Source organism: Acinonyx jubatus, chromosome B1 (genome assembly GCF_027475565.1).
Source record: "Acinonyx jubatus isolate Ajub_Pintada_27869175 chromosome B1, VMU_Ajub_asm_v1.0, whole genome shotgun sequence".
Classification (NCBI taxonomy): domain Eukaryota; kingdom Metazoa; phylum Chordata; class Mammalia; order Carnivora; family Felidae; genus Acinonyx; species Acinonyx jubatus.
Genome location: NC_069382.1, coordinates 51,636,039 through 51,651,624, shown reverse-complemented (window position 1 = coordinate 51,651,624; position 15,586 = coordinate 51,636,039). Strand labels below are relative to the sequence as shown.

The 15,586-nt window shown below is 44.0% G+C and overlaps 1 protein-coding gene across 5 annotated transcripts in view; it reads right to left on the bottom strand.

The window, feature by feature from the left end:
* Positions 1 to 773: 773 nt before the first annotated feature.
* Positions 774 to 15,586, bottom strand: part of FDFT1 (farnesyl-diphosphate farnesyltransferase 1) — a 41,093-nt gene continuing 26,280 nt past the window's right edge. For 3 of the 5 annotated variants that reach the window (XM_015073163.3, XM_027069339.2, XM_053216694.1), the window contains 3 exons: positions 13,408 to 13,584; positions 12,181 to 12,333; positions 774 to 4,515 (listed from right to left, as the gene is read on the bottom strand). In XM_015073163.3, the coding sequence (XP_014928649.1) occupies positions 4,294 to 4,515; positions 12,181 to 12,333; positions 13,408 to 13,584 (552 nt within the window). In that variant the 3' untranslated portion in view covers positions 774 to 4,293. The remainder of the gene's footprint in view (positions 4,516 to 12,180; positions 12,334 to 13,407; positions 13,585 to 15,586) is intronic. The other 2 variants (XM_053216693.1, XM_053216692.1) reach the window with 1 other exon arrangement.

The following is a 15,586-nucleotide window of genomic DNA, read 5'->3' as shown; positions in this document are numbered from 1 at the left end:
TGCTTAAAGAGCTAAGAATAAAGCCATACTCCGCATTTTACCAGCTACAGGCCAGCAGTGACCTGTGTGAGGATTCACACAAGCAATGGCGTATCAGTGATGCCGTGACCCAGGTGTCCTAGCGGAGGACCGGCTTTCCCTGGTCCCCTCCGATGCTGGAACGGGATGGAGTGCTCGCTTCGGCAGCACATATACTAAAATTGGAACGATACAGGGAACGGGATGGAGGCAGAGCCTGTGTGTCATATTCTCAGTTCCCTAGGTCTCTGATTTACACTGCTGGTTAAGAACCATGGCTTTGCATGGGCCTAGTTAAGAATCCTAAGCAAAGATGCGTACCAGTTCTTGGGAACGGGGGAAACTGCAGCCATCCCACTGGCCTATCAACACGTGACTTCTTTCCCTGAGAGGTAGACTCACTCCAGAAGCATGGAAAGTGCGACTTTTGATGTGAATTGCAAGTTAGGAATCAGAGGGGCACCTGGGTACCTCAGTCAGCTAAGCCTCTGACTCTTGATTTTGGCTCAGGTCATGATCTCGTGTCTCTCGGGATCGAGACCCTCATTGGGCTCTGCACTGATGGCGTGGAGCCTGGATGGCATGCTCTCTCTGCCCCTCCCCAGCTTGCGCACTCTCTCAAAATAAATGAACATTAAAAACAAGGAATCCGAAACTGCATCATTAAATAAGCTCTTACACCCGGTGAATACTGAAGGGAAAATTTATGAAACCCGACATATTTCAGAAGTGTTTAACAAAGACTACTAAAGCCACAAATTTTGCAATCGCTTTATTCTTAAAATTGCAATCAGAAGACATTCATAACCTCAATGTAGTTCTAACAAATTCGACCTGCTCTCCAAATGGAGTTGAATGATCCCGTTTCCATCCTGCCACGTGCCCACCTGCAGCCCATCCTCCCCCCTGGAAGGCAAAGAGCTGCCCTAAAACGAAGTACCCAAATGAACTTCATGGCATCCTCAGGGTCAGCTTGAGTCTTTGTTAGAAAATAAAACAATGTCTATTTAGGATTGGAATCGATGTCAATTCTTTCATAAACCTCAAATTACCTCACTGACCACCACCCTGTCACCTCAGTTCAATTGGTGCCATGTTTTCCTGGGGTGCCCGTCCTGATACATGGAAGTGACCGTCTGTGCCTTTTCGTTTATTCCCTGGAGAAGGGCGTGATTTTAGTTTAGACTTCGCATCTGAGCACACAGTTGAACCTGTCCCACTCTTCACATACATCAGATAGCTACACTTGAAAAGCATGGCCATCACCTAGCTTGTCAGAAATGCAGAATTTGGGCCAGACCTCAGTCTGCATTTGTAATTTAACAAGACTCCTGGTAATTCAATATGTTCACTCAAGTTTGAAGAATAAGGCCTTAGAGCAGTGGTTCTCAAACTGGGCTCCTGTCCAGCAGCAGTATTTGTATCACCTGAGAGCTTAACATGCAAGTTTTGGGGTACCGCCCCAGACCTGAGAGACAAATGGTCCTAGCAATCTGGGACCTTCAGGCAACTCTGATGCTAAAGGCTGAGAACCACAGCCTTAGAGCTCTGCTGCTGAGAATAATTAACAAATGGCTAGCCATGTCTCCTCCCCTATGCACATGTGCATGCTGGACCCAGAGAAATGGTTCTGATAGAATGGGCTTCTGGGTAATTGCTCCAAGCACTTTCCCAAAGGGAGACAGGTGGCTCTGTGTGTCTGCACAGGCCTTACCTGGAGCTCTAGAAGCTCCCAGAGTGTGGAGAGCAGGTTCCTGCTCAGGTCTGTTATAATGGAATTTTAGATTCAGATGGGTCAGATCTTCCTCTGAGGAAAAGCTAAAAAATACTTCACTGTAAGTAGAAATCAAGTAGACTATAGGCCAGAGATGCTAAATATTTGATGAATAATTAGTGTGGAGCAGAGTGAGGTGGCCAGATTTAACAAAAATAAAGTATGCTTAATTAGATTTGAATTTCAGATCAAGTAATTTTTTAGTAGAAATATATCCTGTGCAGGGCACCTGCATGGCTCAGTCGGTTAAGCGTCTGACTCTTGATTTCGACTCTCATGATCTCAAGGTTTGTGAGATGGAGCCCTGTGTCTGGCTCTGCGCACTGAGTGCAGGACCCTCTTGGGATTCTCTCTCTCCTCTCTCTGCCCTTCCCCCTCTCGCTCACATGCTCTCTCAAAATAAACATTAAAAGAAAAAAGTATGTCCCATACAATTTGGGGGACATAATTCTACTAAAAAACACTATTATGTCTGCAATTCAAGTTTAACTGCGTATCCTGTATTTTACGTGGCAATTTAAGCAGAGAAACAGAAGGGCAATGGTCTTCCAAAGCACTCAGGAGTGGACAGTAGAGCTAAGACCTTGGCACAAGTCAGCAATAGGAAAAATTCCACAGCTTTACAGTTGGGAGGGACCTAGAAGGTCATCTCATAAACCTTACAGAAGCTTAGAAAGTCGCACAGGTCACAAGTGAGCCAGAAGGAAAACTTCCGGTACATCCACCTCCAACCAAGGCTCTCCACCAAGTTGTCCTGTGTTCTACACAGGACAGAACTAATCTGATACTTCAACGCACAAATTTATAACAACCTACCTTGGAATCTTTAACCAAATTCCGATGTTTAAATTACTTGGGAAATTACTGTTGAGTGCGGCTCACAGCTGTACTCCAGGTGGCAAAGGACTTTGGCTTCAGTGTGGTGACAAGTTTGTCCAGAACTGAGCCCCAAACCAATCAACCAACTGCAGCTCCCACAGACCAAAACTAAGCCATTGTGTCAGGCGGCGGCAGTCACAGGACGAAAATCAGTGTGGGTGTGCGTATAACAATGCAAGGCCAATATTATTGCTGGGGAAAACCCTCAACTTCGGTGATTAAGTCACCATCCACAAAGGACAGCAGCAAAAGAGTAGACTATATACTATGTACATGGAGAGCATTAATGGCTTCTAGAAAGCACTTTAATGCCCTACGACAGTGATTGCTCAGCTTGAGGGGCTTTTTCAAACACCCTTAGAGAGGGGTCCTCCCTGGTCCAGGCTGAGATTCTCGGTGAGTCACTGGGTGAGAACGCATCACCAACCCCGGCTGCGTGGGAGTAAAGAAGAAGGCAAACAGCGATGCTAGAAGAATTAGGCTAAGTACATTCGGCTTCCCAGCCCATCACCTGAAAACATTTTTGTCTTTGTTGAAACTTCAGTGTACAAACGTGATTTTTTTTAAAAACAGAAACAAAGGACAAAACAGTAACAACAACAACCACAACCACAAGCCCCCTGGATGTAATAAAATCTGCTGCGGCTAAGAGAATCGGCCCACTTTAGAGTAGGCTGGCAGAGTTAATGCAGGTTACGGGCTGGGCAGTGAGGCAATGCTGTCACTTGCTCATCTCCGGCGGGCGCAGTGGAGCTGGGGCCAGGCAGCTGGATCCTCGCTCTTGGTACCGCTCTGGTCCGCTCTGCAGGCAGCGGCGGGCCAGGCCCCCTGGCCCTCGATCACTAACTCCGCTCTTGAGTTCTTATTTGCCATGTGCCTCCAGGCTTTCAAGTGAACTGCCCTTGACAAATGCAGAGTAATTCCATTCTTTTTTACAAACGTATCTTTACATATAGTGTCTTCTCAAAAAGTCAGCCTTGACTGGAGGCCAGTCTTCTACAATGGGGCCAAAGGCAATCCTGAAGTTTCTCTGGGAAAGCTAATCTCCTTTTAAATGAGGAAACCATTCCAGAACACCCAGAAGTGAATCCTTAGCCTTCACGTGCAGAAGACAGTTGCATTCTTAGGAAACGTGGGACCACCACCTAGAGCTACAAACACTGACATCTGCCACATTCAAATCAACTGAAGAGAAAACAAAATGAGAAAAATCAGAACCAAACCGAGAAAAATTCACTTCCTGCTAGGACATGTATTCCGAGGTTGCTTCAAATTAAATACATTTCATTAGAATTCTAGCCAGGACTCACACGAAATAAGATCTCTCAGCAACCCCATATGCAACCATTTCCTCTGCCCTGCAGCGAGGAGCGCCCGGCTGTTGGCCACCTTGAGCAGATGTGAGCACGCCCACAAGTACCTGCCAGCCGAGGGTGAGCTATCCTTCCCTTTTATCGTCATCTTCTCAACTGCATGTCACAGTTTCTAAAGGTCCAAGTCCACAGAGTTCTCTTAGGAATTAGAGCAGGAGGGAAATGGAGGGGGAGGGGGAAACCCACATCCTTCCTTGAAGGAAAGGTCAGTCTATTCCACGGCGAGCGTTAGCTCCCACTCTTACCCAATCAGTGCTCTCCAGTCTGAACATAGTCTTCTGTGACCTGGGACAGGGTGCTCAGATACTGCCAGCTCAGGGCAGCCAAGAGCATGACAAATGACAGGTAAATAGGGGAGTAGTGACTTCGGGAGATCAGCTGACAATTGGGAAGATTCTGTGTCCTGATGGTGGAGATGATCTGTCTTGTTTTACTAGAAGATGGGTCTGAGCTGGGAATTCTATGATAAATCTGTTAAAGAAAGGAAAAAAAAAAAGTTAAGTGCCACTTATGGAGTCCTAGGAACTTTATCTTCTGTGTCTACTTCTTACAATAACCCTAAACAGGTAGGTATTTTATATCCACATTTCTCTTACAAAACAGATTCAGAGAACATGAAAGGAAACTCCAAGTCACTCCACTAATAAGGCAGGATGTCAACCGAGGCCCGGTAATCCCACAGCCTGTCCTAGGGAGCAAGCAAGGAGGCCTGTACTTGGGGAGCCACCCAGGTCCTCTCTGGTCTTCGCATCCCCAACGCCTCAGAGCCAGGAACAGAGTGGAGCTTGGTAACGTCAGCATAGTTTGGGCTGGAAGAGAGCAACACAGAAAAGGGGAAATGATATCGCGAAGACTGGGCGAACACAGCCAAACAAGATGGAATCTGTGGTGTGGGCAACAGGCTAGATGAAGAAAAGCGAGAGCAGAAGCAGGGCACCAGAGAGTTATCCTCGAGTCTTCCCGATGCCTTCACCCTCCTCCACCTCCACAGACCTGACACCTTTGCTGCATCCAGGCCTCGCCTCCATGCTTACAGCCACTGCTGCCGGCTAGGCCCTCAATGCCTCTCATCTGAGCTGTCACCAACCTCCAACCTGAGCTCCTGACTCTCCTTCTGCCTGAACCCTGAAGTCCACTCGCCTGCTCTCCACGCGGTCACCAAAGAAACTAAAAACCTCTGCTTGATACCCTCAGTGGCTACCTATCACCAGCTGAATAAGCTCTGAGTTCCGTGATGTGGAACGCGAGGCCACCCATGACCTGGGCCCACTGGGCCTCTCCGGCCTCGCCTGCCGCTCCCCACCTGTCTCTTCTCACTCTAGAACAACTACCCGCTGTCGTCTTCTACTTCTGATGCTCTGCATGCATCTGTTCCCCTTTGCTCACACCGTTCCCTCTGCCCGGAATGCCGGTCACACTCCTTCACCTGGCTAACTCACCTGGCTAACTTGACCTGTTGCCCAAGTCTTAGGTATTAGTCTTTTAGAAAACCTGCCTTGAACTCTCAGGTTGGGCCACATGCCACTCTCCTACACAGACTCCTACCTTATCACTTAGCACTGAATTCATCTATGTCTATGCGTCTCCCTCACTAGACTGCGAGCCTCTAAGGCACCATGTCTTACCTTTCTGCCTCCAGCCCAGCACCGAGCCTGGCTCACAGGAGGCCCTCACTAAGCTGACAAAGCAGTTAAGAGATGACTGAGGGGGAAAGGGACAATGATGTGAGCCCAGAGACAAAGAGGAGGAAGATTACAAAGCGGGCATATTTTTAAAATAATTTTTTTCCCCAGACTTTCATTATATAATGAGTATTAAAAAAAATGTTTTTTAAATATTTATGAGAGAGAGAGAGAGAGAGAGAGCGCGCACAAGCAGGAGAGGGGTAGAGAGCGAGGGAGACACAGAATGTGAAGCAGGCTTCAGGCTCCGGGCTGTCAGCCCAGAGCCCAATGTGGGGCTCGAACCCACAAACTGTGAGATCATGACCTGAGCTGAAGTAAGATGCTTAACCAACTGAACGATATAATGGGTATTTTTTCCAGAGACAGATTATACTCTTGCCACCCTTCCACCTCACCACTGAAAGGGCACAGCTGCGATTTAGTATGACAATAAATGAATGTGCCCACAGGTGTGCCTGGCTGGCTCAGTCAGTAGAGCATGGGACTCTTGACCTCTGGATCATGAGTTCAAGCCCCACAATGGGCAGAGAGCTCACTGGGAAAAAAATGCCTACAGAAATATGCTAATGATATCTGATACCTAATATTATGATACCAAGAATAGCTCTAGAAAGAAGAAGAAAAAGGTTTCATTGAAACTACAATTTCCTCTTTCTTTTCAAAAAAATTTAGATAATGGAGTTAAGCTTATAAAAACAAGCAATACAAAAATAAAGTTAAAAAAGCAGCCAAAATTCCCTTACTTGCCCCTCAGCCACAGGCCAGTATAGTTACTTTTATACTTTTCCTCACTATGCCCTTATAATCTCAGATAAAAATGTATGAAATGTCATACACAATAATACAGTATTATCATATACTGGTGTAGTTACTTTTATACCTCTTGCCATGTGCATATAAGCCAATATAAAAACATAAAATGTCATATATATGTATTATATAGTCTACACACTATACAGAATGGCTGTTCTATATAATGTATAAATATGACTATATTGTGTATATGAAATTATACACTTTATTTTTAAGATAGGTTATAAACATATTATGCTGTAATTTGACTTTTTTCACTCACATAATTTCTTTAACCTTTTTTGAAAATGTTCTTTCATGTTTATTTATTTTTGAGAGAGACAGAGACACAGTGGGGGAGGGGCAGAAAGAAAGGGAGACACAGAATCCGAAGCAGGCTCCAGGCTCTGACCTGTCAGCACAGGGCCTGACGAGGGGCTCGAATTCATGAACTGCAAGATCATGACCTGAGCTGAAGTTGTATGCTTAACCGACTGAGCCACCTAGGTGTCTCACTCACATAATTTTTTATAGATATTTCTTTCTTTTTTTTTTTTTTTTTCTTTTTTTAGGTAAGCTCCTTGACCACTGTGGAGCCCAATGCGGGGCTTGAACTCATAACCCTTGAGCTGAGATCAAGAGTCAGACGCTTAACTGAGCCAGGAGCTTCTATGGACATTTCTTAATGCCAGAACCTAGAAAAAGAGGTCATTCCTTTTAAACACAACCTACGTAATGTGAACACACTATAATTTATAATCAACCCCCTCCCAATAAGGACTGAGGACAAAATACTACAATCAGCGTCTCTGTACATTTTCTAGTTAATTGTGTAGGTAAAGTCCTAGAATTGCTTGGTCAAAGGCTAATGCACACAAAATTCTGACAAGTATGAACAGCTAATGTCATTAACCAAAAGAAAAAAGAAAAAAGGCTTAGAAGCATCTGGGTCGTTCAGTTAGTTGAGCATCCAACTTAGGCTCAGGTCATGATCTCGTGGTTTGTGGGTTCAAGCCCCACATGGGGCTCTGTACTGACAGCTCAGAGCCTGAAGCCTACTTCAGATTCTGTGTCTCCTTCTCTTTTTGACCCTCCCCTGCTTGCTCTCTCTCTCTCTCTCTCTCTCTCAAAAATGAATAAAGTCAAAAAAAAAAAAAAAAAAAAAAAAAAAGGCTTATGACCAAGGACTGAACTGGAATAATCAAGTCTGGAGTGAAAAGCATGGGGTGGAGGAAACAGCCTGGCCATAGAAGAGAATGCCAGAAAGATTTTGTGCAGCCAGAAGAAACGAAAATCAAGACAACTCTGGGAGATAAGGAGCCAGAAAGGCAAAAGAGGAGACAGATGGGTAAGAGGTTAAGCCTGAGGTAAGCGTCACAGAAGCCAAGACAGGGAAGGGCTTTCAAGGTGAGAAAGATCCAGTGTCGAATTTTTTAAAAATTTGTCATTAGAGCACTGCCTTGGTGGCTCAGTCTTGGTGGCTCAGTTGGCTCAGCGCCCCAACTCTTGGTCTTGGCTCAGGTCATGATCTCACAGTTGGGGAGACTGAGCCCCGTGTTGGGCTCCGAGCTGATAATGCAGAGCCTGCTTGGGGTTCTCTCTCTTCCTCTCTTTCTGCCCCCACTCTCTCTCTCAAGATAAATAAATAAACTTTAAACAAACAAAAACTGGTCATTAGAAGGTCATTAAATCACCTCAGTAAGAAAAGTTCTGACAAGGAATGAACAAAAGCTAGGATGAAGTGGGTTGAGAAAAAAATGGGAATCGATAACATGAAGTACATGAATCCTTCGAGAAGCTTAACTGTGAGGGAGAGGAGGATGGGGATGAGGTAGAGAGGAGCAAAGTCAAGCCAAGTATTGATCTGTTTACTTTTTGAAGCCGAGTGGCCAGAGTGCAAATACAAACTAGAGGAGGGACCCAAAAAGGAGGGGGCTTTAGATAAAAAGGAGGCGGATCTTGAGGGGGCGAGAGGCGGGAGCAGGAGTGCATACCTGCAGGGGTTAGGCTCACACAGGAGAGACGGATAGAGAAGTGGAGACAGTTCACAACATATAATCTCGTACTTCCTCCTGTGGTTAAAGGCAGAGCCAGCGGAGAAGGAAAGGATGGATGTACAGCAGTACTTTTCTTGTTTTGAGATAGAGAGAGAGTGAGCGAGCACACAAGAGGGGAAGGGGCAGAGGGGGAGACAGAGAATCTTAAGCAGGATCCTGGACCCGTGAGGCCGGCAGGACTCAGGGATCATGACCTGAACCGAAATCAAGAGTCGGACACTCAACCGAGTCACCAGGCGCCCCCAGCAGTGCTTTTCAAACTTTATGTTCACAGGAATCACCTGGGGATCTTGGTAAAGGCAGATTCTGAGTCAACAGGTTTGAGTAGGGGTGAGGCTCTAGCAAGTGCCCAAGGGCCGCCGATGCTGCACAACACTTATGAGTTGTGAGCACAAAAAGGGCCTGGAGAGCAGGACGATGCTCTAGAGGAAGCACAGCGTAGCGTGAAATGGGAAGGTGTGCCCGCTTAAGAGAGGTTGCCCTCGCCGAGGAGTGAGCATTGGCACAGAAGGAAACAACAGCTTCTGGCCGTTTGCCTGAGTATTTGTTTCTGTCCCAAAATAGCTGGTTGAGCTTCTCGCCAGCTGACAGGTATCCAGACTGGTTTGCAGCTGAGGCCGCTCCAGAGGACAGAGAGTGTGGAAGAGCAGTGCCCACCTCCTCGGGAAGGTTCGGTGTCCCTCTAACTCCTCCTTTAAACATTAGAGTCCCATGAGGAGACCTTTACACGCCCCTGCAAGTGCATTCTTGTTACCACCAGTTAAGCCCAGGGAACTGACAGAACTTTTTGTTTTTAATCTGAGAAGCTTTTTTTTTTTTTAATAATGTTTGTTTATTTTTGAGAGAGAGAGAGAGAGAGTGTGAGCAGGGGAGGGGCAGAGAGAGAGGGAGACACAGAATCCGAAGCAGGCTCCAGGCTCCGAGATGTCAGCACAGAGCCCGACGCGGGGCTCGAACTCAATCTAACTATGAGATCGTGTCCTGAGCCAAAGTCGGACACTTAACCAACTGAGCCACCCAGGCTCCCCAAACTGACAGAAGACTTGCAGTCTTCCTGCAAAGGACAGACTTGGTCAGTGAGAAGTAGGATCAGGGTTAATATCTGGACACCAGCAAATAGACAACTTGCGGTCTTCAAAAAGTTTTAACTTGAAATTTCATTCATGAGGACATTAAAACCATTATCACATTTTATTCCTTTGGACTTGAAAGACTTGAGATTTTTCTGAATCAAATCAAGTATTAATGTTTCCTCCAAATCACGCTGGGTTTCACCAGAGTAGCTTTAAAAACTGATGACCTCAATCAGTGTTCCTTAAAGGGCCAGAAATTATTTTCAGCTTGGTGGGTCACCCTCTGTTGCAGCTTCTCACCTCTGCTACTGTATTTGAGGCTGCCTCAGACAAGACATATGCGAATGGGCGTGGCTTTGTTTTAATAAAAAGTTATTTACAAAAGCAGTGGGGGTGGGGAGGTCAGTCAGCTGTAGTGTGGGTACCCATGCCCCAAATCAAACTGTTGATCACAACTAGGATTTAATTCCAATGGGTAAGGAAAACACCAGATAAAATCTGAATTTTAATATAGTAACAGAACTAGCAAACAACATTTTTTAAAAATGGTTTTTTGAAATCGGTGGTCAGTATTAAAACTAAAATATTCTCTGAACTACACACTACATAAAAGGATTCTAACTGATACAAAACAGAGAAAAAGTGCCTAATAAAGTACTACTCAGTTTAGAAAGGATAATCCAACCCCCTTAGAATTGTAGTGAACAGCATACGGTCTGAAGTCAGCCAGATCTGGGTCCAAATTATGGCACCAGCCTCAAGTTTCCTTGATATTAATAGTACCCACCTTTTTGGTTGCTATGCCAGGCACACAGTAAGCTCAGAGTAAGTGCTGGCTATATGGTGAACCAGACTGTCCCAAATCTCATTAGCAGCAATTTTTTGGTCAATGGCTGAACACTTAAGTCACTAAAAGAATTTTAGGATTAAAAAAAATTTTCTTTAGTTTTCTCTTACGCCTTCTACAGGTACCTCTGGTAGAAATGCTGAAGTCCAAAGCTTGTCAGAAGACAGGGTGGAACTCCAAGGAGAATGTGCGATATGCCATAGAAATCAGAGGAAATAACTATTTTTGCAGAATTCTATTTAGAGGAAACCACTATTACCAATTGCATCCCTGTAAAGGCATAGCCAGAGGACTGGAAGGAGGCAGAAAACTATTGACAGCAATAGTTACCTCTGGGGGGGGGGGGAGAGATCTTATTATGTTTTCATGTATTTCTGTAGTATTTCAATCTTCAGTAAGAACATACCTAAGGATCTCAGAGCCACCCACCTCCCTAGTGTGACAGTCAAAAAAAAAAAAAAAAAAAGTCTCTAGACATTGCCAAATGTCCCCTGCAGGGAAGGGGGTACTAAAGTATCTCCAATTAAGAACCACTGCTAGGGCGCCTGGGTGGCTCAGTTAAGCATCCAACTTCAGCTTGGGTTACGATCTTGTGGCTTGTGGGTTCAGGCCCCACATCAGGCTCTGTACTGACAGCTCAGAGCCTGGAGCCCGCTTCTGATTCTGTGTCTCCCTTTCTCTCTGCCCACCCCCTGCTCACACTCTCTCTCAAAAATAAACAAACATTATTTAAAAAAAAAAAAAAAAAAAAAGGAACCACTGTTCTAGGACCTAGTAATTAGAGTTTTAGCCTCTAAGAAAAGGCTTTTTTGAACCTAGTCATATATTATACCCTCCACAAAAGGATATTTGACTTGAACAAGTATGTTCTGTTTTATAGGATGGTTTTGGTACTTGAAATGAGATTTGCATTAGAAAATTTAGAAATCGGGGCGCCTGGGTGGCTCAGTTGGTTAAGCATCCGAGTTTAGCTCAGGTCATGATCTCGCAGTTTGTGGGTTTGAGCCCCACGTCGAGCTCTGTGCTGACAGCTCAGAGCCTGGAGCCTGCTTCGGATTCTGTGTCTCCCTCTCTCTCTGCCCCTCCCCCACTTGCATGCACACTCTCTCTCTCTCTCCCCCTCTCAATAATAAATAAAAACATTAAAAGAATTATAAAAAAAGAAAAAAAAATTTAGGTATCATTGCAACTTGATGGTTTTCCTTTGCCAAAATTCCCTACTGTGGTTTCTCAGTTGAGGCCTATGAAGTCATAGAAAGTACTGGATTGGGTGTGAGGCAATGTGGATGGACTGGGGTCCCAGATCTACTCAGTCAGATACTGCATTTGCATCCACAAGACTTAGCCTCATTTTTCTCACCCATAAAACAAAAAGCCTGACTGGCCTCTAACATCAGCTTCCAGCTCAAAACCTATGATTCTGCTTAGGAGCTCCACCCTAAAGGCTTGCTGCCTTTATACTCTCTCACCAGGGTGCTGTGCAACTGTGAACAATCAGTAACTCATGCATACACGAACTTTCCAAATAAAGGAGACCAACTCCTGTCCTGTCTCTTTATACCATGACACAATAAGTTGTTAGGATCATCTAATATTCAAATATAAACTATTTAAACAATGACATTATTTAAATACTATAAAAAATAGCCAGAAATTATCCACGTAGTTAAATAGAAACCCACCTCTTCCATATACTGGTATATTATAGCTTTGACAGCTGGCATATTGGTGGCATCCATCATTAGAGTTACTGCTTGTCCTTTTCGGATCTTCACTACGCCTTTGAACACCTGCTGGTTATTATAACAGGCAGCCAAAGTGGCAATGGCCATTACCTACAGATATAAGGTGGGGGAGACAAAAGAAAATGCTAATTCATTTCATTTCATGAAAGAAAAGAAATGGTACTATAAGTAATCACCATTGTGAAAACGTAAAAAAAAATCTTCTATAGAATAAGAAAGTGCCAAAGAGCTAAGATGTAACTAACCAAGAAAAAGTACCCATGAAGAAAGCATATCAAAACTTGTACCTTTCCCACTCCTCCCTTCCTCAACAACAGCCTCAAGTGATCTTTGCAGTCTTAAATGATTCTTTGGTTTGACCATGAAAACTTTTTATTTGGAAAAAACAAACACGAGCCAATACAACATTTTCTATGCTAGAATAATGAGTCATAGAGCTGAAAAATGTATCTCAAAATAATATCTGCAAAAAATTTTCTATTTTCCCTACAACAAACAAACCATCATACATGAAAAAAACCAGCATGGAGGAGGGGGTAGGGCACAAATGGGAAGGAGGGATAGTTCCCAAGCTCAAAAGTGTTATTATTTCTAGGATAAACGGAAACCCATGTCAGGCCTACAGATTTTAGCTCCAACAACCATTCAAGATTGGCCATTAAAAGATTAAATCGAGTTTCCAAATCAGTTAAATCCTAGAACTTTCATTTACTGGAGTTAAAGTAATTGGTAAGGCATTTAAAAAGTGTAAGCTCCTAGGATATTGAGGGGCTAGGTCCATAGGGTCAGGTTCTGTTCTCATGAGTCTAGGAAAAGCACAGCAAAAACTAGGCGCTTAAGACTTTGTAATGACAACACCTTCACCTACATTTTACCCAGCACTCCCCATAAATCTAAGCCAAAGCCCTAGATTTAACTGTGAGAATAAGGATCTAGCGAGGCTGAGCTGAGGGTGGTGGTCATAGAGCAAAGGGGAGGTATGGTGAGACACTGTCTGCCTCTTCGCCAGCAAAAGAAAACAGACCAGAGTCCTCTTTTTAAGGAACCATATTCCGAATACAGCAAACCAAAATAGTAAATGCATTCTATCCACCCCCATCACCATCACCACACCACTGCCTGTAGCTTCCACCTCTCCTCTACAAGAACAGCAGCACTGCATACCTGTGGAATAGCACAGAAGTTAAACACACTTTGGTTTCTAAGTCTTGAAAGGTAAGTGATGACATCTGGGATGTGGTGTAGTGCGTTGGTTATAAGTTCGTTCAGGCACTGCACAGCCGAGTCAATATTCTGTGGCTTAGCAAAATCACCCAACTTCTTAACATACTTGCTCCAAACCTTAAAAAAGAAGTCGGCATGTGCATAAGGGAAGAAGGTTTCCAAGCAACATGAAAGAATCTTCATGAATAAGAACTATGATAGACAGTAAAGTTTTTCTTAGCTGCGGACTCCTCTTTCACCAAGATCAAGTCTGTTTTAAGCTCCACACAAGGGCTATTTGTGACAGCCAGTCAGGGTCTGATCACAACCTGGGAGTCAGTTAAGTTTCTGGGAAATTGTCCTTTTGGGAAGATTAGTACAGCATGTAATACAGCAATACTTTAATGACTTCAGATAAAGAAAACTTGTGTTATTCAGAAGGCATTAGTCTACTCCTGAAAAAAATAACCAGATATATACAAAACCAGCTACAACAATACTGCAGGCTAAACAGTAAAATTCTGAAGATGGTCAGGTCTCCAAGTAATTAGTGATTAACATTACGTACCCAATTCCGAGACAGAATGCTGCCAAACAATCGTATTTGGGGAAAATGAGCTAAGTCTGTACTATGAGAACATTACCTCCTTGGATCTTAGTAACTCAAAAGTGAAATGACATCTTCAACTCCAATGGTGGGACTGATTTGACAATTTTTAATGTTAATATTTAATGGAATCTCTAGGGGCACACGGGTGGCTGAGTCGGTTCAGTGTCTGACTCTTGATTTCGGCTCAGGTCATGATCCCAGGATCGTGGGATTGAGTCCCGAATCGGGCTCTGTGCCGAGTGTGGAACCTGCTTAAGAGTCTCTCTTTCTCTCCTTCAATCCCTCTCCCCTGCTCGTATTCTCCAAACACACACACACACACACACACACACACACACACACACACACACACACACATTAAACATCAGAAAAAAAATAAAGTAGTTTCTGAAGCTAGCATAAAACTTACTTTCATCTTTGGTAACCATTTTTTTTAAGTATTTTTTTTTTATTTTAAGTTTATTTATTTTGAGAGAGAAAGTGAGAGCAGGGAAGGGGCAGAGAGAGAGAGAGACAGAGAGAGAGAGAGAGACAGAGAGACAGAGAGAGAATTCCAAGCAGGCTCCATATTGTCAGCACAGAGCCCGACGTGGGGCTTAAACTTACAAACCGTGAGAGGGTGACTTTAGCTGAAATCAAGAGTCAGACACATAACCAACTGAGCCACCCAGGCACCCCATTTTTGAAAACTCTTAAGCCGCCCAAAGAATGACACTCATTGTAACCTTATGCACTCCCCCAAATACATGACTGGCCTAATAGGACTAGGAGATTCTATGGAAAGTCAAATTTGTTATCCATTCTTAATTTGCACCTTAAACACACTCAGATTGATGGTACTAGATCAATGATGGTACAAGATCTGCAGAACTTGGAGAAAATAGTTAATAAACCCCTATGTATACATCCACCGGCCTCAACAATTATTGACACTTGGCCCGTCTTGTTCCATCATGCAGGTTCTGTCTGTGGCGTTGGCATCTCGCCTGTGCCCACTTTTGTCTTGGAGCTCCTGGGGGTGCTTTGTACAGGTTATCCACGGGCTGGGTTTTGGGTGTTTGTTTGGATTTTTTTGTCGAGTTGTTTCATCTCTTTTTGAGAATTTGGGAAAAATCCCCAAACCATGCTGCTGCCACCATCACTACCATTTTTATAAAATCCAAACTTCCTGCTAATAGATGCAGAAAGGATGACAGAATTAGGATAGCACCTTTTGGCCTCTTCACTGATAGTAAGTCTAGGGAGCGACCACCAAGACAAAAAAAGAACCCACAACTTACAAGGAAAAGAAAACGATCATTATATTTTCAACAGCCAGTCTGTAAAAGCAGAAGAAAATGGGAGTAACACATTTAAGGTACTCAAAACTATGAGCTAAAAACTTCATACCTAGAAAAAACTGACTTTCAAATATCAAGGACACAAATTATCTTCAATATGTATAAACATGGAGAATTATTATTCTCATGGCTCTTTCCTATCTACCAGAGTACGAGCTTGAGACAACCAAAATGGTTAGAGACATCAACA